General features: G+C 37.5%; 1 protein-coding gene across 3 annotated transcripts in view; it reads left to right on the top strand.

Annotated features, from left to right (window-relative positions):
• The window catches only part of ppp3cb (protein phosphatase 3, catalytic subunit, beta isozyme), a 98,062-nt gene that overhangs the window by 33,153 nt on the left and 42,364 nt on the right, over positions 1 to 22,545 (top strand). For all 3 annotated transcript variants that reach the window (XM_051650072.1, XM_051650070.1, XM_051650071.1), the window contains exons 2-4: positions 13,897 to 14,097; positions 20,581 to 20,705; positions 20,971 to 21,082. In XM_051650072.1, the coding sequence (XP_051506032.1) occupies positions 13,897 to 14,097; positions 20,581 to 20,705; positions 20,971 to 21,082 (438 nt within the window). The remainder of the gene's footprint in view (positions 1 to 13,896; positions 14,098 to 20,580; positions 20,706 to 20,970; positions 21,083 to 22,545) is intronic.

Genomic DNA, 22,545 nt, shown 5'->3' with positions numbered 1-22,545 from the left:
ATGCTGGGAAATGGAAGTCTCCTGCCCAGTTTCATCAATGCTATATTAACACCACAGGAAGTATTTATGTAGTCTCAACTCAAATGGATTAAGTAAACTTCCATTTTACAAATTTAAATGAATAGAACCCAATGGAAAAAAGTTGTGAAAAATGTTCTAGAATAGTTTTGCTTTAGTTTTTAATTAATTTAATTTAGTAAATTGAACAAGCAGCAAAAATATAAATGTTTTTACTTTTGGGAGTTTGAATAAAAAAGGCATTCCTTTAGCCCATTTGAACATTCTGTCAATGTAAGTCTATGTTTTTTTTTTTTTTTTTTAATTGTCTGCTGTGTGAAAAAACGATTATTCTAATCAGTTAGAAAAAATATTGCGCGTTCTAAAATTTGAAACAATTGCTTTCTATGAGTGTACGCACACCACCACCGCCACTCGCCATCTATCGGCGGCGCCCACCCAGGCCCCGGAGGCTGTTCAAATTTCTGCCACGCCACGGAGCTTAACTTGCATAATTTTCCATTAAATTTGACTTAAATCATTATCAAAGGACATCGATTATTTACTCTAGCCTTGTTCATTCTTGAAGAAGGGAAAAACTTTGGATGTAGCTTGACAGCTCTAGGAGAAGTTACAATTGATAATTTTGGTCTTGGTTTAGGGAGCCAGGGTCATAATTTTACATTTAAAAGTAAATTTGAATACATCAGGTTGATTGTTCTGCTTGTCATAGGGAAGACTGGTGATAGTTGTCACATGTTATTATTGCCCAGGAAAAAAGATTTAAAAAAGATACAGTTCACTGAAAACACACTGACCTTTGGTGAGAACATGCCCCAAAAGTTGTCACAGTGTCACAGTGTAACCAGCCATTAAGCTCCCGTAACTTTAAAGTTTTGGATAATAAAATTGCTTCATTGCTATTTACAGTTTACGTTAACAATGTTCAGTTTTTCCAATAATCCTTTGATGTGGGGACATAAAGTGTCACTGCAAATATTGGCTAACAATATTTTGCACTCAAAAATAGTCCAAATTTACAACACAGTGACAACTCATTAAATAAGTGCAACTGAACTTTCAATCTTAAACATGAATGGACTGCAAGAGCAATGCCAGCAACTATATATAAAATATTATGAAAGAACAATTTTAAGGTGTAGACTGCTTTTGCTTCTGCTGACAGGCTGAAAATAATATCAAACACATTCAAACACTATCATCTCTTTCATAAAACATAAAAGATGTCTCCACCCAGTTGGCACTATTCATTAGCTGTGGATTGTATCTTTTAATGTATAGATCCTTTGGTTTACTCTGCATTTCAGGTCAGACAATATCATGCAAGAACAATATTTTAGTTCCTGACCTTCATTTCCTCTTACACAATTGCAAGTTGCATGATTTTTTTTATGAAGGTTTAACTGCTAACAACATAGACAACAGTAGTTTAAACTAAACCATTTCATAACATGAAATAATTTGTATCTTAATCAGTATTTTTGTTTTCTTTTGCAATAAAATACCTAAACATCCTTTAAATCAGATACTTTCTTACTTGAGAAGCAAAATTTCATAAGATATTAGAAGCCATTTTCAATGTGTTTAATTTTTCTTTTCCAGTTGGCAACGTTTTTGGTAACACTTTACAACGAGGCTGTATTTGTTAACATTAGTTAATTACATTTGTTAACATGAACCTACAATGAACAATACTTTACAACATTTATGACTGGTTAATGCATATATCTTGGTTAATGTTAATTTTAGCATACTAATACATTTTTAAAATTAAAAGTTGTTTAAGTTAACAATAGTTAATGCACTATGAACTAACATGAACTAACAATAAACAATTGTATTTTTATTAACTAACATTAACAAAGATTAATAACTGCTTTAAAAATATATCGTTCATTGTTAGTTCATGATAACTAATGCATTAACTAATGTTAACGAATGGAACCTTATTGTAAAGTGTTACTAGTTTTTTTTCTTTCTTTCTTGTTTTAAACATAAATCTATCAAAATAAATGAAGGTTTATGCTTAAAACAGAAAAAAAAAAAATACAAGATTTATTCTCTCAAAAAAGTCTCATGAGCTTCACAATATTGCTTCACAAGTAAGTTTATTTTGTTTTAAGGATGTTTAGATATTGTTTTTGGAAAACAAGACAAAAGTACTCATTGAAAAGGATTTTTGCAGTGTTAATATATATATATATATAAAAAAGATGTTCCACCACTGAAACACACCAAACATCAGTATATCAGGTTTGATATCAGTTGCTCGAATCCATACAACTACAAATTAATAAATAGTGAAAAATATTATGATGATGATGTGCATCATAATTATCATTGGATACCAATGCAATTTCTGTATTGTTGTGCTCCTTAATCAGCAGCTCTTGCATTTATTTATTGTTTTTTTAATAGTAGGAACTGTTAGTTTCAAATAAGAGCAGTCAGGAAGACTTTTGTGTGTGTTTGTGTGTCTATGTGCTTGTTTTCTTGAGTCTCTTGTGGTAGATACAGAAGGAGTCTGTCTCAGCAGCTGGAGGGTATGACACATACACACACACACACACACACACACACACATACACACAAACTTGTTTTTATATCATTGTGGGGACTCTCCATAGACTTCCATGCATTTTATGGATTTTATACAGATCTAATGATAATTTCTACCCCCTAACCCTACTCCTAAACCCTCACAGAAACTTTTTTGCATTTTTACATTTTCAAAAAAACATCGTTTAGTATGTTTAATAAGCCATTTCCCTCATGGGGACCGCTGGCTGGGCCCCACAATGTAGGTGATCTCAGGTTTTACTATCCTTGTGGGGACATTTGGTCCCCAAAGTGTAGTATAAACATGTACACACACACACACACACACACACACACACACACACACACACAAAGCTTACAGGCTGTGAAAGGGCAAGAAGGAAGTTTGAAAGGGAAATGAAAATAAAAGAGCAGCAGAGTATTTCTAAATTAAAAAAATAAAATAAAATCATGACATGAATTGCTGATATTCACATACCGTATCAAAGGTCACTACTGTTGACACAGAGCAGATGGTGGCTACGTATTGGCATTGCTGAACACAATATGTATAAATGTGTATATTTATATGTATATGTACCTTCTCCTATACCAGCTTAATATGAAGAGACAACAAGTGTGTATGTGTGTTTTCATTGACATGAGAAGGTGTGTGTAGCCTCTCAATACATGACTGTGTCCATGGCAACAGTAATTATGTTCATGTTCAAAGAGAGGATGTTATACTGTATGTGCACAGTAGGTTTGCATATTTATTCAGAAAGAATGTACGAAAATATGTGTCTGTTTGTGTTACGGTAAAAGTGTATTAAGTTATTGCTCAGAGGTTACTCTTTCATAGCACAGGAGACTTAATGGAGCCCTCAGTTATATCTTTGTTTCAGACGTTTTTCCTGAAATTTCTTAGGAGGAATAAAAATAGACTCAAATGAGACAATTGTTGACATACACTATGAGTATAGAGGTGTAAAATTAATATTTATAGCATAGCTCGGATAATTTGGACATTCATGATTAGAGTTGGGAACCAAGAATCGGTTTAATATCTTACTATATTTTTTTAAATATGAGCCTGTTCTTTTTTATCTACAGCGCAAAACATACAGCCAACCAATATAGTCTGATTCCCGACAAATGACTCTAATGAGCTGGTTCTTCTGAATCTTCATGAACAGTGCTGTCCGATTCTCGAACAAATGATTCTAATGAGCCAGAATCTACAGCGTGAAACACACAGCGCAACCAATGTAGTCCAATTCCCGAACAAATGACTAATGAGCCGGTTCTTTAGAATCTACAGCGCAAAACATATAGCCAACCAATATAGTCTGATTTCCGAACAGATGACTCTAATGAGCCGGTTCTTTAAAATCTACAATGCAAAACATACTGTACATTGTGACCAGTGAAGTCCGATTCTGGAACAAATGACTAATGAGCCAGTTGTTTTGAATCTATAGCGAGAAACACACAGCATGACCAATGCATTCCGATTCCCGAACAGATGAATCTTATGAGCTGGTTCCTTTGAATCTGTACCACAAAACATAAAGCATAACCAATGTAGTCCGATTCCCGAACTAATGACTCTTATGAGCCGGTTCTTTTGAATCTACAGTGTGAAACATAAAGCATAACCAATGTAATCTGATTCCTGAACAAATGACTCTTATGAGCCAATTATTTGAATCTACAGCGCAAAACATACAGTGCAACCAGTGCAGTCCGATTCCCGAAGGAATGACTCTTGTAAGCCAGATCTATTGAATCTGTAGCACGAAACATACAGCACAACCAATGTAAACCGATTCCTAAACGAATTACTCTTTTGAGTCTGTTCTTTCGAATCTGTAGTGCTAAACATACAGCGCAACCAATGTAGTTTGATTTCCAAATGAATGTCTCTTATGAGCCGATTCTTTTGAATCTACAGCGCGAAACATGAAGCGCGACCAATGTAGCCCGATTCCTGAACGATTGACTCTTATGAGACGATTCTTTTGAATCTATAGCGCAAAACATACAGTGTAGTCTGTTTCTCGAACAAATGACTCTTAAAAGTCAGTTCTTTTGACTGTACACCGTAAAATGTATAAAGATACCTCCTGAACGAATTACTCTTATTAGCCAGTTCTTTTTAAGTGAATCAAAGACTACTGAACCACAAGTCATTCATTTTGTCATGTCGATGTTATGCCGATCGGAAATATTTATTATAATAATGAGAAATATTTTAATTCATATTGAATTCTCGTACTTTTGATTGCAGACTTTTACTTTTTCTGATTTTAGAGAGCAGTTACATTGCTGAGATTTCTTCTGAAGCTCTAGAGCAGACATATTTGTGATTACTGGGGTCTTTTTCTTAGTAGAAAAATTTGAGAAGCAGGATACTTTAGCAAAAGTCTCCATGTGGTCTCCATTTAATCTCATTGCTGTCTTGGAGAAACATTTAAGACACTGAAAAATCACATTTGAGAGAGACAGAGGGAGAGAGAGAGAGAGAGTGAGAGAGAGAGTGCAGACAGAGACCCTCATACAGCCCAGCTCAAACACAACCCAGATGCCAGCACACCAAACTCTGACATCCCCTGAGTCCAACACTCCAACAACAGAGACAGAAGCCCCTGAGTGCCCCCAAGAACAAGAAAATATGTCTAGAAATGCAGAGATAGTCATTTTAATGGACTCAAATGGCAGGTTCATCAATGAGAAACAGCTCTTTGCCAACCACAAAACATTTAAACTTTGGTGCCCAAAAATAGAAAATGCCCTTCAACAACTCAGCAAAGAAAAACTGGGTGAACCCAGCCACATCATTATACGTACATGTGGGGACAAAAGACCTGAGGGCACAACAAGAACAAGTGGCACAGTCAGTTCCATGAGTGGCAGTAAAAGCAACACAGACCTTCCTAACATCAAAAATAGTCATCTCCACCTTCCTCCCCAGAACTGATTTCTATCCCCGCACCATACAGAGTAAACACAGACATCTCACGTGGTTGTGCTGGAATGCCAAATGTTCACCTGGCATATCACCCTACCCTGGACATTCACAACCTCCATGACCACGTCCATCTCCGTAAAGACATTGTGAATGTGTTTGCAAAAAATCTTAAAGATGCTGCTCTTGGCCGGACCCCTGGCATTCCCTCAGAGAGCAACAGAGAGTCCAGCCACACACAGCCAATGAGACGCATCATCCCAGCAACACCACACCTGCATCCTGAACTACAACACCCATGCCTTTGGCCTCCACATCCACATCCTAGACATGAGCACCCTGTGCCCCATCACCGTAAGCAACCCCAGGACCTTGTGCCACCATACCAGCAGTGGAAAAAACAGCCAAGACCCAAAGCAGCCCCAGCGATAAGTAACAACACCTCAACAGAGCAGCAGCCTGCTCCACACCCACACCTCCACCAGCCAGAGCAGCAGGAGCAACTGAGCTATGCTGCAGCCCTAAAAGGTCCAAATCACACCAACAAAACCAACCTCAGAGAGATCAAGGACATGCTCAATCTAATATGCACAAGGCTGGTGGAGCAGTCGTGAGTAGAAGACAAATGTAAAAATTAGCCTATATGTATGTTTATGTGTATGTGTATATATATATATATCTGGTTCAAGTTGGGTTGGTTCTATTCCAGAGGACTGTTAAGATTGTTTGTCGACCACAAAAAACATCCAGTTTTGGATGTAAAACCAAAACCCTGGATTTTAAGAAAAGTGTATCGAACATAGACATAATAATTTTACAGGAAACATGGCGCAGAACTGATGAGGTCACTCTTTGTCCCTCGGGATATCGTGAAATATCTTTATCATCCCGAAAACGTGAACCAATTCCACATGGGAGAAATTCAGGGGGCACAATCTTTTGGCACAAACTAGAAATTGATAAATATATCCAACTAGTCAAAAAATAATAATCCCATATCTGGCTCAAAATCAATAAACAGCTTAGTCAAACAACAAAAGATCTATTCTTATGTGCTCTTAACATTCCTCCTTCTGAATCTCCCTACTATAAAGAAGACATCTTTGAGACTCTCCACAATCAAATCAACCACTTCCAGGCCCAGGGAAGTGTGCTGTTGTGTGGGGATCTAAATGCAAGAATGGGATTCCTACCCAACTACACCACAGACAGTGGGAATAACTATATATTCGGACAGAGCTTTCCACAAAACAGTGTAAATTTTCCAAGGATTAACTCCAATCCATAAATAAATAAAAACGGGAAGCTTCTAATTCAGCTTTGCCGAAGCCTCAGTCTGTACCTCGTCAATGGCAGGGTGAGAGGGGATTATCTTGGAAGATACACCTACAGTTAATTTCATGGTTGCTCAACAGTTGATTACACGATCACAGATTTCTTTAGATCTATTCTCTTTCAAAGCATTCATGGTCAAACCATTAACACCCCTATCAGATCACAGCCAAATTACTGTGTATCTAAAAAGGACAAATAATACTAACATGCATCCATGACCCAGTAAACTGTATAACATTAAACAGCATTAAATTTGGGTCCAAAGCAGTACTGAAAAATACCTGACAGCAACTGGCCACCCCAAAGTATGTTCAACCATAGATAACCTTATAGAAACCATTTATCCTCACAATGGAGGTGGTGTAAATCTGGCTGTAGAAAATATAAATGACATTTTTCGATTATTTGGCAACAATATCTAACCTTAAAACCACTAAGAAAATTCATAAGCGGGGGGCCTGGGTAGCTCAGTGAGTATTGATGCTGACTTCCACCCCTGGAGTCATGAGTTCAAATCCAGGGTGTGCTGAGTGAATCCAGCCAGGTCTCCTAAGCAACCAAATTGGCCCAGTTGCTAGGGAGGGTAGAGTCACATGGGGTAACCTCCTCGTGGTCCCTATAATGTGGTTCTCGCTCTCAATGGGGTGTGTGGTAAGTTGTGCGTGGATTGCGGAGAGTAGCATGAGCCTCCACATGCTGGGAGTCTCCGTGGTGTCATGCACAATGAGCCACATGATAAGATGCACAGATTGACGGTCTCAGAAGCGGAGGCAACTGGGACTTGTCCTCCGCCACCCAGATTGAGGTGAGTAACCGCACCACCACGAAGACCTACTAAATAGTGAGAATTGGGCATTCCAAATTGGGAAGAAAAAGTTCTTTTAAAATTGAAAAAATAAGCAAAACAAAAGAATGAAAAATGGTTTGATTCGGAGTGTATCCAAAATCAGCTCAAAACAATTAAAGTATCTATACATTCAAACAGCTTCTAGGACAGTTGGAATCTCCTGAATAAAAAGCATCATGAACAAATAACCATACAAAATGGAGAGACCTGGAAAAACTTTATAGCAAAATAAACATGAATACAGAACAAACTCATATATATATATGAAAAACTAAACTATATGGAAACACAATTGGAAAGTCCCAAAACCCATTAGACTACCCAATCACAGAAAAATAATTAATTGATCAAATACAGGCCCTGCCAGCCAAAAAGACAAGTGGACCAGATGGCATTCTAAATTAAATGCTCAAAAATACAAACCACAAATATTAAAACTCTTCAACTTCGTTCTGAGTGTTGGTCATTTCCCTGACACCTGGAATAAAGGACTCATAACACCTATATTCAAGAGTGGAGACAAATCTGACCCAAACAATTACAGAGGCAACTGTGTAAGCAGTAATCTGGGGAAGTTATTTTACAGTATCATCAACACAAGACTCTTACACTTCCTTACAGTGTACGATGTCTTAAGCAAAAGTCAGATTCAAGGGTGTAGATTCGGCTTGAACGTTGCAGCATGAAGCATTTACATGTTTCCATTGATCGTGGTATAAATAATGGGGGGGTTGTACTTGCTTGTTTTGATTATTGGGGGGAGATTACCTCCACCGGAATCTATGCCCCTGGTCAGATTGGATTCTTACTAAATTATAGAATCTCACCCTACATACCCTGATTGACAAATACACCAACCAAAACAAAACCAAAATATTTGCTTGCTTTGTAGATTTCCAGAAGGCCTTTGATTCAGTTTGGCATGAAGGTCTACTGTCTAAACGTATAGAAATTGGTATCGTGGGATAAACATACAACATAATAAAAACAATGTATTCAAACAATCAATGTGCAATCGAAATAAACAGATTTCTTCAATCAAGGGTGGGGTGTAAGACAGGGCTGCCCTCTATCACCGACCCTCTTCAATATATACATTAATGAATTGGCGAAACTACTAGAACAGTCAGCAGCAACTGGCCTCACACTATATGACTCCAACATAAAGTTCCTGCTGTTCGCAGATGATCTGCTCCTGCTGTCTCCAACAGAAGAAGGTCTACAGCAGAACTTAGACATCTTGCACAAGTTCTGTCAGACCTGGGCCCTGACTATTAACCCTAACAAAACTAAAATACTAACATTCCATAAGATGTCAGGGAAAGAGACCCAATTTTACCATTGGTATGTCTAAAATTGAACACGCCACAAACTACACATATCTCGGGTTGAAAATAAGTGCAGCTGGAAACCTCAGCTTGGCCGTGAATGAACTGAAAGAGAAAGCAAGAAGGGCCTTCTATGCCATCAAAAATCTATACAATTTGAAATACAAATTAGAATCTGGCTCAAAATATTCCAATCAGTTATAGAACCTATTGCATTATATGGAAGTGTGGGGTGTTCTTCTGAATCATGAATTTGACAAATTGGACAAAAACTCGATTGAAACCCTGCATGCAGAGTTTTGTAAGAGTATCCTCAGAGTCCAGAGGAACACATCGAACAATGTATGCAGGGCAGAGTTAGGCCTATACCCTCTATTGATTCGCATTGAGTAATGAGCCATCAAATTTTGGAAACATCTAAAAATGAGCAACCCCAACTCTATTAATTTTAAAGCCCTTAAAAACCATGAAATGAATATTGAAAAAAGCCCCTCATTCAGATGGTCCTGAGGCTGCAAAAACAGACTAACATGACTAACATGACTCACAACAGTCTGCCTCAGGACACTGACACCCTCATCCACAAAATTCACACTAACCAAATTATTAAAGCACAAATAGAAAATTATCCTACTTATTGGACTGAAGCAACACAACTTGAATGTTATTTGGCCCTAAACAGAAACAGCAGAATATCTGAGCACAGTGAAAGACTGCAAATTAAGAAAAACAATGACACGGTACAGACTGAGCAGTCGCACTCTGGCTATAGAGACAGGCAGATATCCACAGAATTGGCTGCCCAGAGAAAGCTGAATATACCCATATTGTAGCCAAGGAGATGTAGAGACAGAGCAACACTTCCTCACCATTTGTCCTAAAGGACATTTAAAAAAAAAAAAAAAAAAAAAAAATCCCAAATTTGAAACAATTTGCCCTGACTTCAGAACGCTGGACAAGAGTACAGAGCATCAGTGTTTATTAGGTGAAAGAAGAGATTGCATTTTACTAGCACCATGGTACATTGATGCCTGCCACAAAAAGAGGGAGGAGTTGACCAATCAGTGATGCGCCCACAAACACCCATAAACGCACGCATGCACACACACACACACACACACACACACACAAACATACATACACAAACATACACACACAATTCTACATTATATGTTCATTTATCATTTATTTGGTCATTTTATATATTTTGTTCTCTTCTGTTAAAGATTCATTGTAAACATTGCAAATGCTTTGTCAATACATTGTAATGTTTTTCATACCAATAAAGCACTTTTTAATTGAATTGAAGAGAGAGAGAGAGAGAGAGAAAGAGGGAGAGAGAGAGATTGCATTAGGACAAGGTTTAGATCAAGTGTTCTAAGAATCAGATTTAGCTCTGTATTTTATTTGTTATTGTGTGTGTGTGCCTTTATTTAGCAGTATGGGTGTACTATTGAAGTGCAGTATGCAGCAGAGTTCTCTTACATAACACAATCTCCTCAGGCAAATGCACTGCAGCACACACACACACACACACACACACACACACTGCCGACTACAAAAGCATTCATATGCATGTGATAACCAACGCACACACACACAAGCTCATGAAAGGAAAAAAGAAATATGCACAACTCAGCTTAACCTTCATAAATCTTAATGTCAATTCAGTAATTTTGTGCATGCTTTTCTAAATGTTTTTGTAGACATACTGCCAAATATATATAGTCAAAAATACCCATGCTGTAAGAAAGAAAATTCTCTTATCTCAGCTGTTTCTCTTAGACAGCAATGAGACTATATGAAGAGCAAATGGATACTTAAGATTGTTTTTCTCTTGAGATAAAGACCTGAGAGAAAAGACCCCTGAACTGTGCTTCGATTTGCAAAGATTGTAAAGACTGCAGTCAAAAGTCAGAAATTTAATTGTGAATTCAAACATTTCTCATTAAATTCTTTCAAGACCAAATGATTTGAGCTATTCACTTTAATGTTATAACCCTCACTGAATGTCAATAGTCATCCTTTTTGTGTCAATTATTATTTATGCTGCATAAATAAATAAATAAATAAATAAATCAATAAAACCATCTGAAACATACTTACATTAAACTTAAGTAAGAACTCCATTTTGTCTCCTTAGCTAAGAAAGAGCTACCTCTGAGCAAACAAATGTTATTCTGGGTATGATCAGATGCTTTGCAATAAGATCACTCCATTCTTCTATTTCTGTCAAAATATGTAGATGTTTGACTGGATTAAATCTCATGTTTACTGTTATTGTTTTGGCTGCTGCAGTGAGTTTGTGCAGCTCAAATGCTTGAATAAAGACTGAAAGATATGTTTTTGAAAACACATTTTTGGATGTAGAAATGGGTTAGCATGTGGGCTGCTATGACTCAGTGTGTGTGTGTGTGTGTGTGTGTGTTATACGCTTCACTGGTGGCATGCCAACCTCTGGCTGCTGTTTCCCAGTAACACTTTGCCACAGTTTTGTCTCATTTCACCTTTTCCAGACTTGTATTTCTTTAGTTTTTTTCACTGTCTCTCCTGATTTCTCTTGCTCTGTTTTCTCTTTCATCATCATACCCAGCATCTACACAGAATGTCAAGCTTGGCTAATTAACTAATATTATGATTGTTTTATTGGGTTTACTTGCTATCTGCTGACCACTTGTCCTAGAACACTCTTCAGGTGAATCTCACAAAGCAAGCCTGGGTACCCCCCCCCCCCCAAATTGCAATCCCAGATGTGTATGACTTTCCTTCTTCAGCAGAACCGAAGTGAAGATTTTTATAAGCACATTTCAGCTCTTTTTCTTCATACAATGCAAGTAAATGGGTGCCATCAGGCTGGGGGCTATTTGACGGTCCAAAAGTCATATTTAGGCAGCATAAAAGTAATCCACATGACTTTAGTCGATCAATCAATGTCTTCTGAAGCAAATCGATAGGTTTATGTAAAAAATAAATCGAATAAATTAAAACTTTATTAACTAAAAAAATAGCTTTTTTCCAGCAATCAACGCATCAGTGATATAAGCGTAATGGCATGTTCATGTGAGAAGTCGGAAGCGTGCACTTTGTTTACAACAGAGGAATGAATGTCATGCGAGAGTTAGGTCATTTCAAACAGAAATACAGCATTGCCCGGAAGTAACGATTTAAGGTTAAAAATTTTCTAATTATCGATTTATTTTTTACACCAAAATATCGATTTGTTTCAGAAGACTTTAATTGATCGACTGTAGTCATGTGGATTACGTTTATGCTGCCTAAAAATGACTTTTGGACCATCAAATAGTCAGCAGTCTAATGGCACCCATTTACTTGCATAGTATGAAGAAAAAGAGCTGAAATGTGCTTATAAAAATCTTCACTTCGGTTCTGCTGAAGAAGGAAATTCATTCACATCTGGGATGGCTTAAAGGTTAGTCAGTCATGAGAGAATTTCCATTTTAGGGTGAACTAACCCTTTAAGCACACTTCCCCCCCAAATGCGTCTATAAGAATATAGCATCTTTAAATGTATGCATCTGTATATCAAATACTACAATTATGTATAAATAGTTTAAAATAATTTAAATAATGTAAAAAAAAAAGATTTTCATTGCAATAATGGGAATTGGGGTGGAAAATGTGTTTAATTGTTTTGAAAATAATGTCATAATGCAAAATAATTATAATGGTCCTAAAACAGGCTTCATTCTTAAATTTTTCTTATTGATTTGGGGGTGAAATATGGCCCAGACATGTTCTTGACAGGTTTCAAAAGATTCACCTCTTTAAAAAATCCCATGAAATCCTATGAAATTCTGGTCCTTCTAAACCCCTAGAATTTGAGTTTATTATTATTTTTTTTGCCTGATTTGAGGTATCATGTTCATAGCACAAATATAATATTTTTGTAGACGTACCTGAGCCAACCTGGTCTCATAGAATCACATTACTATACATACATTATTGCAAAATTATTTTTACGGGCCTCGTTGTACACATTGCGGAAGTTTCCTGGTGAAATGTACACTACAGGCACTACAACAACAATGACTCTTATTCCCTTTCACACAAATCACGAGTAAAACAGCAGATTATCAGTTCATAAACACTTACTTTTCACCTTGTTCCTCACATAATAATCTTATGACATCTAAACACTTTTACTATAACATTACACATTACATGTTTATGTAATTATGCATTACATAAACATAGCTTGTTCACATGCAATCAAGTTGCACAGTAGCTCAACTGATAGAGTGTTGCAATTGCAATGTAAAGGACTGGGGTACGAGTCCTGAAGAGCACGTGAGTTGAGATGTGAGCCTATAGTTTCAAAGAAGCAGCACTAAATGATGTGGTTGCTTCAGCATTTGTGTTTTTCATCTCACATTTGCTTTTTATGACACTATCGGTTAGGTTTAGGTTTAAGGTAGGGAAGTCGGTTTTTGTTGATTTGAAACTCATTAGAGCATTAACCTTAAAATCTCATCTGTTTGTGAGAACATTTAACTCGCTTTTAGCACCACATGGTGGACATTTCAGAACTGCCGCGATACGTGAAATTAACCACGATGTACAGTATCATTTTGCAAAAATGTTTCCACAGTCATGTAATTTTCATGAGATCAGGCTTACCTGAGCTGTCCTCATCTAAACGGACTGAAGCATACTAAACAACCTAGCGTAAACTTAGTGCCGATGTGTCCCTTTTCATTCTACCCTGAATGCTCACTGAATTCTGGAATAATATTCAGTATTCAGGATGTGTCACTCTACAGTGGATGGTTTTGTACTTTCATTCTGTCTTGGCTTTCTGTTTCATTTACACTGTTCTTTTCTTTATCCTTGTCTCTCTGTAGCGGTGCCGTTTCCGCTGAGCCACAGGTTAAGCATGCGAGAGGTTTTCGACTGTGAGGGGAAACCTCGAGTGGACCTGCTGAAGGCTCACCTCACTAAAGAGGGCCGCGTGGAGGAGCCCGTCGCCCTGCGTATTATTAATGAGGGGGCCGCCATCCTCCGCCAGGAGAAGACCATGCTGGACATAGAGGCCCCTGTCACAGGTCACTGTCATAAATACATACTCCCATAAATAGCCAACACTGAAACACTGTTTTTTGATGACCAAACAAATGTGGATTATAAAATAGTGTCACTCTGTTTTCTCTGAATCTGAGCATAGTTGAACCAAACCTGACATGGATCATAGTCTAAGAGACCCCTTTTCAGTCATAACTTAATTTTGACAAAATGTGAAGTAATTGCGCTTTGCAAGGCAACATGTATCTCTGTTTAAAAAATGTTTTTGAAAAAAGTGAGTGTGATTTACAGATATTGACATTTATTGAAGAGTACTGTTATCCTTATAGTTTAATTTTGTTTGTTTGTTTTGTTTTTCTCAGCATTGGTAAAACTCACCTTAACTCATCGTTAAAATTAATTTAAAGAAAGAAAGTTGGTTGGAAAGGCCTAGTGAGCTGCCTATTGAGGCAACATTTTTAGACATCATGTGTGCACACCTGACATTAAAATACCTCTTTTTGGCCAAAATGTACCACAGTCTCAAATAAATTATTTGTGGATAATCCAATCCCAGAATGTATAACAATGAACTCTGTGTTATTTTTCATCCAAGATGGTGGACAGAGTCGAGGGAAATTATAAATAGAAGCATATTTAATTAAGTACTGAAAAGGAGCCTGAGTAGCTCAGCGAGTAAAGACGCTGACTACCACACCTGGAGTCGCAAGTTCAAATCCGGGGTGTGCTGAGTGACTCCGGCCAGGTCTCCTAAGCAACCAAATTGGCCCGGTTGCTAGGGAGGGTAGAGTCACATGGGGTAACCTCCTCGTGGTCGCTATAATGTGGTTCTCGCTCTCAGTGGGGCGCGTGGTGAGTTGTGCGTGGATGCTGCAGTGAATAGTGTGAAGCCTCCACACACGCTAGGTCTCTGTGGTAACACGCTCAACAAGCCACGGTATAAAATGTGTGGATTAACGGTCTCAGATGTGGAGGCAACTGAGATTTGTCCTCTGCCACCTGGATTGAGGCAAGTCACTTCACAACCACAAGGACTTAGAGCACATTGGGAATTGGGCATTCCAAATTGGGGAGAAAAAAAAAATATATAAAAGAAGAAAACATTAAGCACTGAAAAACATGGAATGTACACATGCAAAACTTCACAGAAAGCTCCACTGATTCCCAAACTCCTGTTATTCACAGTTTTACACACCCCCTTCCCCTTAAGTATTCATTTATTAAATATTTTTGGTTCAGTTAGCCTTCGCTAAACTCCGACCCCCTTGCATCACATCCCATAGAAATAAATGGGAGATTACTGTGGACATCATGATTTTTGGCAAAATATGCTCATAAGCAGAATAAATATTATTCTTACGTCAGGCTATAATGAGGAGTGGGCATTTTTATCTGCTGTATTTCTTTAATTAAATTGTTAAATCAATTAAAGTGGAAAGCTATCAGTGTTATCAACAATAAATTTGTCAAACCGAAGCAGACAAAAAGTTCTACAGTATGCATTCGAGGTATGAAAATTCATGAGTAAACATTAATGAGAAGGAAATGCTAACTTTAAATAGTTTAGTTAATGTCAGCTTGTCTGAGGTGCCCTAGTGTAGTAACCATTGCCAAGCTGTGACTGGTAAGTCAACGTTTCAGGGTGTGGTTTAGCAAAGGGTCAATTTGACTACACTTAAAGCCCAAAGTATACTTCAGTCAGAAAGGACGCCTGACACAAATCTTGTCATCAGCAGAGTGCTCAAGCACTGAATGCAATGCAGCATGATTTTTCTAACTGCATGTCTTTAAACCCGCAGAATGCGCATGTGCCTGAAGTTATTTGCACTAATTAATGGGTCCACAAGGTGGCAACACTCACATTTGAGCCATTGCTCTCATGAAGAAGCACTAGATAAAGATGTAATAAACAACAGGAGATATGAATGTGAAGGCAACAACAGTGGATGTGCACGTCAAGATCGTGTGTGTGAGGACTTCAGAAGTTACCTGAATTTGAACAACTCGAGTCTGAAGGAATATAAAGACATCTTTAAACAAAACAAAAAAAGAAAAACAGCAGTGTAAATACATTTAGAAAGTTTTTCTGCCACAACTACCATAGGTAATACAGTACAGTTAGTGTTACTGCAGTAAATCCATGGTATATTTTGTAAGCGTTGTGATCTGTACCTGCTCTGCCCTCGTGCTGCTATGATTAAGCCGTGTTGATAACTGACCCGTGTAGCGCTGTTTCATTCTGCTTTTAAAATGAGCAAAATGCACTCCAAAACATACAGATGACAGAGGAAGGCTCATTTATATTCAAAAGGAAAGTGCTAACTGATTGTTCAGTGAAACGAACAATCCTAAGTTTCAGAAATGAGCTCGCGGGCCACTTGAAATGAAATGAGTTTGACACGTGTTGTTATGCGGTGACGTCACTGTGAGTAAGTGTGTATTTGTGTGTGTGTGTGTGTGTGTGTGTGGTGGGGTCTCTTTTGCAGTGTACAAAGCGCACATCCGACTGGGGCTGGCAAGCGTTATGTTGCGTCAAGAATATTAAATGAACATGTGAAATCCCAACAGCGGCACTCATAATTCAGCAGTGGCGCAGCGCCGCTGCAAAGTGCATATAGGGGAAACACTGTATGCAGTGGTGTAGTAGTGTCTGAAGAGGTGGGCATACTATGAATTTATGAAAGAACAGACTGTTGTAATTATAGTCCCACATAAACGTACAAAATGTATATCAGGGTATGTTTCTTGCTGGCATGAACAGTACACAGCTAAGAACCATGGTGTTCAGTATGTTTTTAAATTAATAGGTGTCATTAATGTTCCTTTTATTAGGCTACTATGAAAATTGTTAATACTTTATTATTATTCTAACTAATAAACTAATTCATAATACGCAATAAACTATTAAGCAGTGTAGCTAATATGAGTGTAGTAATGTTCACATTAACATGTTATCTTGTATTAACATATATAGCCTGCATACAAATTTATGGTAATTATATTTGTTTATTTTTGTACTTTACTGTGTATAGTGAAATTGTTTTCCTACTTAGAAATATAAGTTGAAATGATTTGATGTCATGAGAAAAAGGCACCACTGACAGCAGCAAAAGGCAAAAAAAAAAAAAAAAAAAAAAAAAGCACAAGAAACTAGCAGGGGTGCAATAAAATGCTGTTTTTTCACAAAGTTTAATTGCATAAGTTAAATTTAATTATATATATATATATATATATATATATATATATATATATATATATATATATATATATATATATACAGGTGCATCTCAATAAATTAGAATGTCGTGGAAAAGTTCATTTATTTCAGTAATTCAACTCAAATTGTGAAACTCGTGTATTAAATAAATTCAGTGCACACAGACTGAAGTAGTTTAAGTCTTTGGTTCTTTTAATTGTGATGATTTTGGCTCACATTTAACAAAAACCCACCAATTCACTATCTCAAAAAATTAGAATATGGTGACATGACAATCAGCTAATCAACTCAAAACACCTGCAAAGGTTTCCTGAGCCTTCAAAATGGTCTCTCAGTTTGGTTCACTAGGCTACACAATCATGGGGAAGACTGCTGATCTGACAGTTGTCCAGAAGACAATCATTGACACCCTTCACAAGGAGGGTAAGCCACAAACATTCATTGCCAAAGAAGCTGGCTGTTCACAGAGTGCTGTATCCAAGCATGTAAACAGAAAGCTGAGTGGAAGGAAAAAGTGTGGAAGAAAAAGATGCACAACCAACCGAGAGAACCACAGCCTTATGAGAATTGTCAAGCAAAATCGATTCAAGAATTTGGGTGAACTTCACAAGGAATGGACTGAGGCTGGGGTCAAGGCTTCAAGAGCCACCACACACAGATGTGTCAAGCAATTTGGCTACAGTTGTTGTATTCCTCTTGTTAAGCCACTCCTGAACCACAGACAACGTCAGAGGCGTCTTACCTGGGCTAAGGAGAAGAAGAACTGGACTGTTGCCCAGTGGTCCAAAGTCCTCTTTTCAGATGAGAGCAAGTTTTGTATTTCATTTGGAAACCAAGGTCCTAGAGTCTGGAGGAAGGGTGGAGAAGCTCATAGCCCAAGTTGCTTGAAGTCCAGTGTTAAGTTTCCACAGTCTGTGATGATTTGGGGTGCAATGTCATCTGCTGGTGTTGGTCCATTGTGTTTTTTGAAAACCAAAGTCACTGCACCCGTTTACCAAGAAATTTTGGAGCACTTCATGCTTCCTTCTGCTGACCAGCTTTTTAAAGATGCTGATTTCATTTTCCAGCAGGATTTGGCACCTGCCCACACTGCCAAAAGCACCAAAAGTTGGTTAAATGACCATGGTGTTGGTGTGCTTGACTGGCCAGCAAACTCACCAGACCTGAACCCCATAGAGAATCTATGGGGTATTGTCAAGAGGAAAATGAGAAACAAGAGACCAAAAAATGCAGATGAGCTGAAGGCCACTGTCAAAGAAACCTGGGCTTCCATACCACCTCAGCAGTGCCACAAACTGATCAACTCCATGCCACGCCGAATTGAGGCAGTAATTAAAGCAAAAGGAGCCCCTACCAAGTATTGAGGACATATACAGTAAATGAACATACTTTCCAGAAGGCCAACAATTCACTAAAAATGTTTTTTTATATTGGTCTTATGATGTATTCTAATTTTTTGAGAGAGTGAATTGGTGGGTTTTTGTTAAATGTGAGCCAAAATCATCACAATTAAAAGAACCAAAGACTTAAACTACTTCAGTCTGTGTGCATTGAATTTATTTAATACACGAGTTTCACAATTTGAGTTGAATTACTGAAATAAATGAACTTTTCCACGACATTCTAATTTATTGAGATGCACCTGTATATATATATATATATATATATATATAGCAGGGAAATAAAATTATGGTGACTCCAGTGATGCTTGTACATCAGATGCTGGAAATGTCCCACCACATACTGAAATGGAAAATATTTTTGGATGGCAAATATCCAATCATGTCTGAAATTAACGTTCTGATTGGTGGATCAGCTTAGTCAGACTTAGTCTGTCTTGCCAGTGCCATCAGTTGAGCTCCTGCAGCTCTGTACACATTTAGAGAGTATATCTGTACACTTTTTAAAATAAAATAAAAAACACAGTTCACTCAACGGTGCTGCGGTATCGTGTAAGTAGATTGAAAAAATTCCAGGTCAAAAGCCTATTCGTTGTTCTGGCGGCCATACCTATCATCGCTTATTTCAGGTGAGCATACAGCGTATGCCTGCATATGCCCTAGACTACACTACTGACTGTATATATATATATATATATATATATATATATATATGCACATGCGCACTCTTCAAACAGCCATCAGAACGGCACTTATGCATTTACATGACTACATAAGGCACATTTTCTGAGAAAAAAACCCAGTTTGTTAAACCGCATCCTCTTAATCCCTTAAATGTCGTAAGGAAATCTGTGTTCTCGTTTACATGACGTTTCAGAACACAGCTTTCTGCAAAAACCCTGGAATAACTGTTTTCTTATGTGCATGTAAACGTGGTCATTTAAACAAGCAAAAGAAAAAAAAAGGTTTTACTTTCTGCCTGTGCATGTCTGTTAAATCTGCATATATTTTGATTCATCCCAGTGACTCGAGTCATTGACCATTTTGGCAGTTTACATATATATGCCAGTAGGTGGTGACAAATAAGTTTCTTTCCTATGCTATATTAAAATGTGTGTGTCTTCAAATCTACTAAGAGATATCATTTTAAGCATTCTAAGCATTTCCCCCCCACAAATAGCAACAAAAGCAGACATTTACATTTTACAAGGCTTACGTTTTTGGAGTATGACTACGTATTTATTAAGCTAAACAAAGAGATATCAATAATAGCCTAAAAATAATTACACATTTTAATAACATCCTTACATCATTGTAATAATGTATGGTCAACAAATTCATCTGCCACTTTTTCTCGATGTAAGTGACATGTTTGGATTAGTGCTGCTCCTTTAGAGTCCTATGTAGAGAAAATGTGCTGCTGTAATCAATCAAAACTCTCACACAAATGACAGATTTTAGATTCAAAACTGCGTATTGAGCACTTTGCGTACCTGATCTAAATGTTTGATTTTCATTTTTGCTTATTTTGTATAATAAACGATGTGGGTACAGTGTTGGGTCATCACTTGACATCCAATATAAAATCTGAGTCCTGAAGCAAAACCACTGTTATCACGTATTATAACCAGTGTAACAATGAAAAGATATTATGGATTACAGTGTGTATTATGAGATACAGTATTATGAATGTCTTTATAATGCGTTATATATGCAGGATTTATAGAACTTTTTATCTTATTTTGGACATGTGGATGTATTTTTCCTTCTTTTTTGAATAAATTAGTCATATCTATATATGAGACAGATATATTGTTGGTATTTAAGAAACAAATGTCTAATAGGACAAAATGGAGAGATGTTTTAGTAGTTTTTCTTTATTATTATAGTGTGTGGAGATATCCATGGGCAATTCTTCGACCTAATGAAGTTATTTGAGGTTGGTGGGTCTCCTGCGACAACAAGGTACCTATTTCTTGGGGACTATGTTGACCGAGGGTACTTCAGTATTGAGGTGAGTGTTCTTCTTCACCCTGCTTAGGCTCTCTTTCTAGTGCACACTGAATCAGTTAGACTCCAAATGGTTGAACATGAACATACATCTCTTATAGTTTTAAGTCTGAATACATTAAATGAATACTGTATGTGTGACAGCACACTCATAATCATACTCATATTTAAGCATCTCATCTATTTTTCAGTTCAAACTATCTTTGGTAAAATTTCTTGATTGGGTCAATGAAATCATCTCTCTCTTGTTTTGTCTTTCTCTCCCTCAGTGTGTTCTATACCTCTGGTCACTGAAAATCCTCTATCCGAAGACACTGTTTCTACTGCGGGGAAACCATGAATGTAGACATCTGACTGAATATTTCACTTTCAAACAAGAATGTGAGTACTTCAAAACCTCACCTCTCTCGTCTCCTCTGTTGGTCTTTTTTTCTAGAGCAGTCTGCTGTCAGACAGAGAAAGAGAGATGTCAAGAGATCCAGAGAGAGTATGATTAGCAGAAAATTCATTTGCCTGTTAATGTTGGGCCCAGGGAGCCTGTGAGTGTGATTTCCCTGATGAGGGGAGTGAGGAGGAGTGGATGCCCTCCTTTACCATCTGCTGAGTGACAGAACACACACACACTTTCTATCAAACACTATTGACATCACTATTATTATTGCTCATACTTTGCTCATAATACACTGACCTAATATATTCAGGTTGATTCAGTGATGTTAAATATTATTATCGTAGAAAACAGGTGAAAAAAATACCATAGACTTGACATTGAAGGAGGGATTCCAGACAAATAGAGAACAAAATATCATAGTTACTTAGGAGTAGGTAACCTTTTGACACTTGACTCCAGCCAGTAAATAACCACCTAGAAACTGCATAACAACATGCTAAAACCTACCATGGGTGCATTTTCCAAAAGCATCTTTAGCCAACTATGTTCGCAAGTTCCATCGTTACCAACACAGTTAAACGATTTGGTGTTTCCCGAAACCATAGTTCCAACGAACATTCGCAAACAGCATCGCAAAGTTGTGTGGCTTTAACTACAGCTCTCCACCTGTGTTTCAAAACATAGTTCCTTGTTAGTTTGCTGTGTGGACATCATTCGACTTCGCTGAGGCTTCTATATCTTTCATTTTGTCAAGACTTTCGGCTTCTGTTGGAGAACACGACTTTTATGTTTTTAAGTTAACGCATAATTGCCGTTTATATGTTTTTGACGAGTGCGCATATGCATATGTGTCGAAGTGCGTCGGGGGAACCCCGAAGTCTAATGTAAAGGGAAACCCCTACTGCAGCAATGTATCTGTCACATTTACATTGCGCGCGCAGCTTTCGTGTCTTTAGCGGCTTTCACGAGCTATTAAACCCAGAAGTTATTACTCCACCCACTGCGTAATGCCATTAATGACAGCTCTATATTGTTGAACCAATGTAGTTCAAATGATGGATGTGAGACATAATTACTATGGTTTTGGGAAACAGTCATGACTAGCTAGTTAATTTCTCCAACGATGCATCATACTATGGTGTTTAAGCAGTGAGTTATGTAGTTGAATGGGAAACACACCCCAGAACGCCTTTGCAACAGCATAGCAAAGCCTGGCAGCAAGTTTAGCACAAGCAAACACCACTCCTATTTTCTTCTGAAAATTAAAAGAAAACTGGTAACACTTTACAATAAGGTTCCATTTGTTAACATTAGTTAACAACATTAGTTAAAGGGATCATGGCATGCAGAATCAAAATGTCCTTGATCTTTTGACATATAAGAGGTCATTTACTTTAAAAACATTGTAACACATTCAATGGAAAGGAGGAGGCGAGAACCGGCATGACAATAT

Source organism: Myxocyprinus asiaticus, chromosome 22 (assembly GCF_019703515.2).
Source record: "Myxocyprinus asiaticus isolate MX2 ecotype Aquarium Trade chromosome 22, UBuf_Myxa_2, whole genome shotgun sequence".
Classification (NCBI taxonomy): Eukaryota; Metazoa; Chordata; class Actinopteri; order Cypriniformes; family Catostomidae; genus Myxocyprinus; species Myxocyprinus asiaticus.
The sequence above is the reverse complement of the archived record's forward strand: the minus strand, read 5'-3'. Positions and strand labels throughout refer to the sequence as shown.